The following is a 9799-nucleotide window of genomic DNA, read 5'->3' as shown; positions in this document are numbered from 1 at the left end:
TCATCTCCTTCCTCTCCATCTTCTCCCCTCGCTAGGGTTAACTCCATCTCCATTCATCGCTACCTCTGCTGATGTTTCCATCTGCTGTCTCTTAGACTCTTCCTCCTGTTCACCCTTTTCCTCTGGGGCGTCCACTTCAAGATCCACTTTACTTCCATCTTTCTCTTTCTCTTCATCCTCCTCTTCCCCACTCCTCCTATCAGCTTTGTCACGCTCTTCTCCCTGCTTCTGTCTCAGCTCCTCTCCCTGTCCCCCGACCGTCTCCTCGGAGCCTGTCTCCTCGGAGCCTGTCTCCTCGGAGCCTGTCTCCTCGATCTCGGACATCTCCACCTCTCTGGTGGTCTCAGTTATGATCTCCTCTACAAACTTGTACTGGGGCACAGATCTGCGTGTGGGACCTCCCTGCCGGGCCAGGCAAGGCAGGGTGTAGACGGGGGGCTGGTTGTAGATGCAGGGCATGGAGATGTGGGTGTCAGAGATGGTGTACAGACGGGACTCCTCACCCTCCAGGAGTTTCCTATAGGGAGACAGAAAGACCTGTTATTACCGTCATGACTATAATATGGATATGTCCCAATGTGTTAGCCTCGTAAATACCAGACTGATTACCGCGGTGCACATCCATGTGAGCTCGCCAGATCAGGCGGCTTGCGACGCTACCAATGTGTGTGGATATGTCTGAATATCCATATTATGATTAAAGTGTCATTCTGTGTTGTGATATGGTCTGTGGTCATTTGAGGTTAAATATGAAATCAAACTATTTCAATAAAATGTCTACTGTTTAATTTGATTGGTCTTTCTTCATTGTTCACTATTTACTGTGTTTTGTAGTAATCCCTCACTAACACTATGACACTTTTGCACAGTTTTGCTCTAACCCAGCTCTAAGTTTAATCAGATGTGTTAGTGCTGGGCTAGAATAAAATGCACACCCCTTGGTTATCCTCAGAAAAAGATCCAGGAACACACTATAAAATATATGGTATTTTCCTCAGTCAATGATATTATATATGGGAGAGATGGAGTTGATGTCTCTTACCTGTAAGAGAGAATCTCCACATCCAAAGCCATTTTGACATTCAGCAGGTCCTGGAACTCTCTCAGGTAGCCAGACATGTCTAGTTTAGCATTGGTCAGCTCATTCTCCAGCTGCCTGATAGTGTCCTGGACAGAAAAGCACACACAAAGAGTCAATAATAGTGTCCACCAGCCACTTTGTGTCACGAACAGAAGAGGACCCAAGAGCGCAAGTTCAAATTCAGAGTTCTTTATTCAAGGTTACAGGCGGGAAGAGGAGTCCCAGGGGTGTCAGGGGTCTTTCAGGGTCCTCCTGTGGGTACCTGTGCTCCGGGGGTCACCAAATGTCCGGGGGTGTCCAGTCCAAGTGCTTAGTGTGTGTGTTCCCCAGTGATGGAGCGGCGTATCGGGCTGAGGGTGGTGAAACGTCTGGGCACGCTCATCTGGTGGTCGGAGACCTGGGGGAACACACACACACAACAGCAATATGAATGGCAGGCAGAAGTACAGATCAGGGCTGGGCAAATATCGTGGTGAGAGACAGAAGGCAGAAACGAGTTACCGGAGGGGCTGAAGATCGGAGAGTAGTCGAGGTCCAGAAGGCAGGTTGGGATAGACGGGGCAGTAGAACAAGGAGGCAGTCAAGAAAGGATCGGTATCACAAACAGGAGTCAGAGCGCAGACAGGCAGGTTACTGGTCCGGGTTTGAAGACGATCTGACAGGGCTTGGCTGAAAACCAGGGCTTGATATACTGGGAGAGGTAGTGGGGAAATGCAGTTCAGCTGGCAGAGTAATTAGAACAGAGTGAGGCAAGGTGAGGATGGTGAGTGGGAAATGCAGTGCAGCTGGCCAGGTAACAAGAGCAGAGCAGGGCAGGTGGAGCTAGTTAGGCTGAGTAGAGAGAGGGAGGTGAGCAGAGTGGAAGATAATTGAATGCAATTAATGTTGCTACCAGGGAGAGAGAGTGCTCATGACAGGACCCCCCCTCCAAGGGACGGCCCCAGAAGTCCCAAGAACAACATCATGCCGGGAGGGTGGAGGGGAGCAGGCGGCGGGTCAGAACTCCTCCGAGCGGTCCGAGTGAATCTCCTCATCCTCAGAAGGAGCTGGAGGGTCACGGTCGGGAGACAGGACAGGCACTGAGACAGGAGCAGGGCGGGCCGGACGGCTAGGAACCCCTCTTGGACGGCCCCCTACGGATTGCAGGCTGATCAGGATGTAGTCGGTGGAAGTCAGTGATAAGGGTCCGGTCCACTATCCTCCTGGCCGGGATCCAGGTCCTCTCCTCTGGACCATATCCCTCCCAATCAACGAGGTACTGGAGACCCCTACCCCTTCGCCTAGAGCGGAGCAGCCGCCGGGACGGTGAAGACAGGACCGCCATCTACGAGGCGCGGAGGAGGTGGCGCCGGAGCTGCAGGGACCAGGGGACTTTCATGGACCGGCTTGACCTTGGAGACGTGGAAGGTGGGGTGGACCCGCATGGAAGCGGGCAACTGAAGTCGGACCGCCGTTGGACTGATGACTTTCTGCACAGGAAAAGGACCAATGAAGCGAGGGGCCAGCTTTCGTGATACAACCCGCAGCGGCAGATCCCGGGCAGACAGCCAGACCTTCTGACCAACCCGGTAAGTAGGTGCTGGGGTCCTCCGTCGGTTGGCACCGACGGCGTAGCTGGTTCCAGACTTCAGGAGCACAGTGCGAGCCTGGGCCCAAGTGCGGCGGCAGCGGCGGGCATACGCAAGAGCAGACGGACAGGTGGCATCCGCCTCCTGGCTGGCAAACAGTGGAGGTTGATACCCGTAGACACACTGAAAGGGGGAGAGCCCGGTGGAGGAACTGGTGAGTGAATTATGGGCATATTCCACCCAGAGCAGGTGTTGAGCCCAGGCCCGGGGATTTTGGGAAGCCACACACCTCAGTGCCTTCTCCAGCTCCTGGTTCATGCGTTCAGTCTGGCCGTTTGACTGCGGGTGGAATCCAGACGATAGGCTGGCGGTGGCCCCAAGGAGATGACAGAACTCCTTCCAAAAGGTTGCTGAGAATTGCGGGCCCCGGTCTGACACTATATCCTGGGGTAGGCCATGGATACGAAACACATGTTCCAGGACCACCTGGGAGGTCTCTTTAGCAGAGGGTAGTTTGGGAAGGGGCACGAAGTGGGTCATCTTACTAAAGCGGTCAACAATGGTAAGGATGACTGTGTGTCCGTCAGAGGGCGGAAGGCCCGTAACAAAGTCCAGTGAAACGTGGGACCAGGGCCTCTTGGGTATGAGTAGGGGTTGCAGCAACCCAGCAGGAGGCTGGTTGGGAGTCTTGTTTCGGTTACAAGTGGGACAAGCTCGGATGAATTCTCGGACATCCCGTCTCATCCCCCGCCACCAGAACCGCTGGCGGACCAGATGAAGGGTGCGAGTGATGCCGGGATGACAGGCCAGACGGGATTCGTGCCCCCACTGAATCACAGGTGACCTGAGATTTGCTGGAACAAACAGACGGTTGGGGGCGCTGGTGCTTGGACCTGGCTGGTCCCGAAGAGCCTCCATGACCTGCTTCTCGATCTCCCAGGTGAGGGCCGCTACGACCAAGTGGCTGGGAAGAATGGGAGCTGTCATGGCGGTGGTCTCGTCCTTCTGAAACATCCGGGAAAGAGCATCAGGTTTGATGTTGCGAGATCCCGGGCGGTAGGAGAGCGTGAAATTGAAGCGCGTAAAGAACAGAGACCACCGCTGTTGACGGGAGTTCAGCCTCCTGGCTGTTTGGATATACTCCAGGTTCTTGTGGTCTGTCCACACTACGAATGGTTCCTTTGACCCCTCTAACCAGTGCCGCCATTCTTCAAGGGCGAGCTTGACAGCCAACAGCTCGCGGTTCCCAATGTCGTAGTTGCATTCGGCAGGGGTTAGCCGACGGGAGTAGAAGGCACAGGGGTGCATCTTGCCATCCTCAGCTGCTCTTTGAGAAAGCACTGCACCCACTCCCACGTCCGAAGCATCTACCTCCACCACAAACTGCCTTGCTGCATCTGGCATCTGGAGGATGGGAGCAGAAGTGAAACATGTCTTGAGGATATTGAAGGCCTTATCAGCAGCTGATGTCCATTGGTACGGTTGTTTAGTGCTGGTTAGCGCCGTGAGGGGGTGCAGCCACTGTGCTATAGTTTCTGATGAATCTCCTATAAAAGTTGGCAAAGCCCAGGAACTGTTGCAACTTCTTCCGAGACTCAGGAACTGGCCAGGAAGTGACAGCCGACACCTTCGTGAGATCCATCTGAATGCTGCCCTCGGTCACCACATACCCCAGGAATGAAACGGTCTTGGCATGGAACTCGCACTTCTCTGCCTTCACGAAAAGAGAGTTCTCCAGCAGGCGGCGCAGGACCAACCGGACGTGGTGCGTGTGTTCTGACAGAGTCTTTGAGAATATTAAAATATCGTCAAGGTACACAAATACGAACGTATTTAGCATGTCCCTGAGGATATCATTCACTAGGGCTTGAAAAACTGCTGGGGCATTGGTGAGGCCGAAGGGCATGACGAGATATTCATAGTGGCCGGTTGGTGTGTTGAACGCTGTCTTCCATTCGTCTCCCTCCCTCATCCGCACCAGATGGTAGGCATTGCGAAGGTCCAGCTTAGTGAATACAGTGGCTCCCTGCAGCAGTTCGAAGGCAGACGAAAGTAAGGGCAGTGGGTAGCGATTCTTAACCGTGATGTCGTTCAGACCCCGGTAATCTATGCATGGACGAAGAGAACCGTCCTTCTTGCCGACAAAGAAGAATCCCGCTCCTGCGAGAGGAAGACGACGGTCTAATTATCCCGGAGGCAAGAGAGTCATTAATGTAGTCCTCCATGGCCTTTCTTTCCGGGGCTGACAGTGAATACAGACGACCCTTGGGAGGTGCTGTGCCAGGCAGGAGATCAATCGCGCAGTCATAGGGTCTGTGTGGGGGTAGAGATGTCGCCTTGGATTTGTTGAACACCTCTTTCAGGCTGTGGTAACAGGCCGGAACATTGGATATGTCGGAGGTAGCGCTAGATCCTTCCCGGTGAACGGGCAGGGTGGCCCCCCTTAAACAGGTCTGGTGACAACTCCTTCCCCACTCACGGACTGTTCCTGTCTCCCAGTCGATGTGGGGGTTGTGCTGACGGAGCCACGGGTATCCAAGAATGAGTGGTTGGCCAGGTGAGTGTAGGAGGTGAAACTGGATGGACTCCTGGTGGTTTCCTGACAGCAGGATTGTCACAGGGGCGGAGATCTGAGTGACAGTGCCAAGATGATGCCCATCCAGGGCTCGTGCAGGAATGGGTTGTGTCAGTTGATGATGGTTCACGCCCAGTTGCTGTGCAAGCTCAGGGTCCATGATGTTTGCTTCGGCTCCGGAATCCACAAGGGCGGCCAATGTATGAGTCTTGTCAGAAAGCTGAAGGCGGAGATGAAGCAGGGTCTTTCGGATGGAGGGAGACTGAAGGCTTGTTGAGCTCACCCCGGATCTCCCCCTACACCTGGTGAGCTGCGGCTTTTGCCGGACAAGTAGCGACACGGTGATTCTCGCCACCACAGTAGAGGCAAAGGTTGGAGCTTAGACGGCGCCGACGCTCCTCGGGAGTCAGAGAGGCACGGCCAATCTCCATGGGCTCAGGCTGATTGAGTTGGCTATGGGACTTGACAGGCAGGGGCTGGACAGAAGCGGTATCGACCCGAGTACGGATGGCAGGTTGACTGAGACGGCCCTTCTCCCTCCTCCGGGTCTGTATACGGCGGTCAATGCGAACGGCAAGGTCAATGGCGGCATCAAGCGTTGAGGGGCGGGTCATGGGAAACAAGCTCGTCCCTTGATATAGTCCGCCAGGCTATGGAGGAAGGCTTGCACCAGTGCCTCTGGGTTAAACGAGCTTTGACTGGCCAGGGTACGAAAGTCAATGGAGAAGTCTGCCACTGTCCGATTGCCCTGACGGATGGTGAGCAGAGCTTGTGACGCTTCGGCTGTTGGCGAGCCTAGGTCAAAGACCTTTAACATCTCCTCCTCAAAGGCACTGAAGGAGGCACAGGCTGGGGTTTGCCGGTCGAATTCCGCCGTTCCCCACAACCGAGCTCGACCGGTGAGATGTGTGATGACATACCCCACCTTGGCTCCCTCTGTTGAGAAAGTCCTGGGCTGTAGTGCAAACTGGATTCGGCAGCTGCTCAAGAATGGTCTTACTTGCTTCTGGTTGCCATCAAAACGTTCCGGGTTCCCAATCCTTGGTTCAGGAGCGTGGGGATCTGGTGGCAGCACTGCCGGACCTGCAGCATTGGGACCTCCAGCGGAGGGATGAAGGAGTATCGGTGGTACAGGAACAAAAGGACCAGGGGGGGTGCAGGTGGAGTAGCCGGGCTTGAGAGTAGTTGCAGGGCTTGGGCTAGCTGTTGTTGCTGCAGTTGGAACTGTTGTTGCTGCTGGTTGAATAGCTGGAGAAGGGAAGCGATGTCGCCAGCCATCCGATTTATGTCTCCCTCAGAGCGTTCCAGTCGCTGTAGGGCAGTCCTCTCTGGCTCCTCCTCCATCGTGGTCAGGGAGTGCGCTGGGTCCATGATGGTCAGATCGTTCTGTCACGAACAGAAGAGGACCCAAGAGCGCAAGTTCAAATTCAGAGTTCTTTATTCAAGGTTACAGGCGGGAAGAGGAGTCCCAGGGGTGTCAGGGGTCTTTCAGGGTCCTCCTGTGGGTACCTGTGCTCCGGGGGTCACCAAATGTCCGGGGGTGTCCAGTCCAAGTGCTTAGTGTGTGTGTTCCCCAGTGATGGAGCGGCGTATCGGGCTGAGGGTGGTGAAACGTCTGGGCACGCTCATCTGGTGGTCGGAGACCTGGGGGAACACACACACACAACAGCAATATGAATGGCAGGCAGAAGTACAGATCAGGGCTGGGCAAATATCGTGGTGAGAGACAGAAGGCAGAAACGAGTTACCGGAGGGGCTGAAGATCGGAGAGTAGTCGAGGTCCAGAAGGCAGGTTGGGATAGACGGGGCAGTAGAACAAGGAGGCAGTCAAGAAAGGATCGGTATCACAAACAGGAGTCAGAGCGCAGACAGGCAGGTTACTGGTCCGGGTTTGAAGACGATCTGACAGGGCTTGGCTGAAAACCAGGGCTTGATATACTGGGAGAGGTAGTGGGGAAATGCAGTTCAGCTGGCAGAGTAATTAGAACAGAGTGAGGCAAGGTGAGGATGGTGAGTGGGAAATGCAGTGCAGCTGGCCAGGTAACAAGAGCAGAGCAGGGCAGGTGGAGCTAGTTAGGCTGAGTAGAGAGAGGGAGGTGAGCAGAGTGGAAGATAATTGAATGCAATTAATGTTGCTACCAGGGAGAGAGAGTGCTCATGACACTTTGGTTGGTATGACAACAGGGAGAAATTTAGGGTGGGGGGGGAATAATGTTCTACCCCTATAGGCCTATATGAGGAAATTATATTCCAATAATGGTATAGTTCACATGGGGCCTATATTTGTGGCCGACACCCACAACATAGGCCTGATTACAAATATGAATCATAAAAATGCGTATGTTTATTTACAATGATTAGAGGTACAAAATAAACCACAGCCTACCTGGTAATGAATCATTTCCACATAGTGACGCTCTTCCAGCTCGTGTAGTTGTTTTTCCAGGGCCTCTCTCGTTCCTTTCCCGCAGTCCAGTTCAATATTTTTTCCCTGCAGGCACCTTCTATTCTCCTGGATCTCCTGCTGGGTCGCCTTCAGCGCCTCTCTGTTGCTCTCTGCCGCTTTGGTTAACTTTGCGAACTGGACACGGAAGCCCTCCTCCGCCTGCTGAATGTCGGAGGCAGCGTGACCTTCTAACTGTGCACGGATGTCCCGGAGAGCCGCAGTGATTTCGGGTTTGCCAAAGTCGTGCGCCTTGACCGTTACCTGAGCCTCTTGGATCTTGGCCACCATCTCCGATACCTCGTCCTCATGGTTCTTCTTCAGGAAGTGGATCTCGTCCACTAGAGACTGCGCTTTCTTGTCCAACTGAAGTTTGGCGAGGTATGCATCGTTGGCGTCCTTTTTCAGCACAAGGATGCCGTTCTCTGCGTCCGAGCGGTCACGCGCCTCCTGCTCGTACTTGTCTCTCAAGGTGAGGAAATCTTCCTCCAGGTTCTGATGCTCTATCTCGATCTGACGCTTCTGAAGGGTAATGTCATTAACTCGTTTCCTCAGATCCCTAAGCTCCGGCTCGTGCTCCTGGGCGAGAGACGCAGGGGACTGTGCCTTCTGTTTGATTTCCTCGATTTCCCTCTCGAGCAATTCATTTTGATGCTCCAAATGACGCACCTTCTCTATGAATCCGGCGAAACGGTCGTTCAGCCCATGGAGCAGTTCTTTCTCATTCATTTTCGTCAACACCCCGGTAAATTGGTTTGAGAAATCAAAAAAGCTCTCCGATGATCTCGGAACGGATCCGAATTCGTTCTTCAGCGTCGTCGCATATCCTCTGTTCATAAATGCGGTAGTCGACTCAAAGCCAACGGTCCTGGACGCAGAGGGGGATCCAGTCAGTTTGGGTTGATAGCGGGAATACTCAGATTGAGCTCCCCTATGCGGAGAACCCGAAGGATACTCCATTCTGTGGCTCATATTGTCTCAGTAGACTCAGCCGTGTTGGTGTGCAGGCTAAGCAGCGCGGCTCCTACCTTTATACCCCCTCAGTCTGCTCGGGCTGCAGAATAGAACTGTCCATAGTGCTAAAAATGTATAGAATCAGCTGTTGGCTTGACTGTCTGCCAACGCGCGCGTCTTAACCTGTCCTCCCTGTCTCTCTCTCCATCTTTCTCTCTCTCTCCCTCATTGTTTTGTCGCAGACAGCAGTTACGCATAGGAGATCATTTCACTTTGAAACTTCGGCAGTCAACAATGTCAGCTCAAAATTATAAGTCATATGTTTTCAATAAATTGTCCGGTGTTCAGACTATTGTTTTATCCAAGGGGCTTTCCTTGTTTTGATGATTTTCTTGATATTATCGAAAGGGGCTGCAAATTCTGGTTTGGCTGAATATGCTTGCCTTGTAATAGAACTGTATATTACTGTATACAAGAGACTGTAATGCAAGTGTAAAATAGTAATTAAGAATGACCCTAAGCCTAGACATAACTACTCCCATTTCTCAGTCAAGCAGCACTTTTAAAGGGCATTCCAGCCACTTTTCAACCTCACATTCATCATCTCCAGCACCAAACCTGTGAAAATGAGCTTGAAAAGGGGTGGAGTTGCCCTGTAATCTTGCACCTTTTTACTAATGTCTACATGAGGAAAATGCATGGGTCTGCTTGGCTGAAAAGCCAGAAAACAAGCAAATGGCCTGGATGTGTTCCAGTGTTACAGCCTTCATTCACACCCCACTACAAGCAGTATACGGTAGGTTGCTCACAGAAATCAATGATGTATTTGAATGAATCATATGAATATGATATCAGAATATGATATTTACACTCTTGATCAGACATGAAAACCTCTATGGAGAGAGTATTAAATAGAAAACAAAGCAATGTTTCAGCAAACATATTTTTTTATTGTAAAATTGTGTATCATCACAAAAATAAGCACTAAATTAACTCCATGTCACTTGATAGATGTATGTTAGAATAGGATACTCAGTGATTCACATATTTTAACACATTTCATAGGCAACATGTTTATAATTTCGGGGGCATTGTAATATTTAACTTGTAGCCCCTAACTGCCATAACCCCTATACCAAAAAGGTGTAGATAAAGTGCTTTTAGACCAGGTGAAAGTC

At 52.2% G+C, this 9799-nt stretch overlaps 1 protein-coding gene across 1 annotated transcript; it reads right to left on the bottom strand.

The window, feature by feature from the left end:
* LOC123482752 (neurofilament medium polypeptide-like) lies at window positions 1-8639 on the bottom strand. The gene is made up of 3 exons (XM_045211475.1): window positions 7611-8639; window positions 1043-1167; window positions 1-517 (listed from the first exon to the last, which is right to left on the bottom strand). The coding sequence occupies exons 1-3, from the start codon at window positions 8637-8639 to the stop codon at window positions 1-3; spliced, it is 1671 nt and encodes a 556-aa protein (XP_045067410.1).
* Window positions 8640-9799: the final 1160 nt, after the last annotated feature.

This window comes from Coregonus clupeaformis, chromosome 37 (genome assembly GCF_020615455.1).
Source record: "Coregonus clupeaformis isolate EN_2021a chromosome 37, ASM2061545v1, whole genome shotgun sequence".
In the NCBI taxonomy this organism is placed as follows: Eukaryota; Metazoa; Chordata; class Actinopteri; order Salmoniformes; family Salmonidae; genus Coregonus; species Coregonus clupeaformis.
The sequence above is the reverse complement of the archived record's forward strand: the minus strand, read 5'-3'. Positions and strand labels throughout refer to the sequence as shown.

Bases quoted from the DNA above. Each gene is read 5' to 3' on its own strand.
- LOC123482752 (XM_045211475.1), bottom strand. From the start codon at position 8,639: ATGAGCCACAGAATGGAGTATCCTTCGGGTTCTCCGCATAGGGGAGCT. The intron at 1,168-7,610 runs GTAGGCTGTGGT...TTTTCTGTCCAG, and splicing joins TGGAAATGATTCATTACCAG to GACACTATCAGGCAGCTGGA. The intron at 518-1,042 runs GTAAGAGACATC...GTCTCCCTATAG, and splicing joins GTGGAGATTCTCTCTTACAG to GAAACTCCTGGAGGGTGAGG.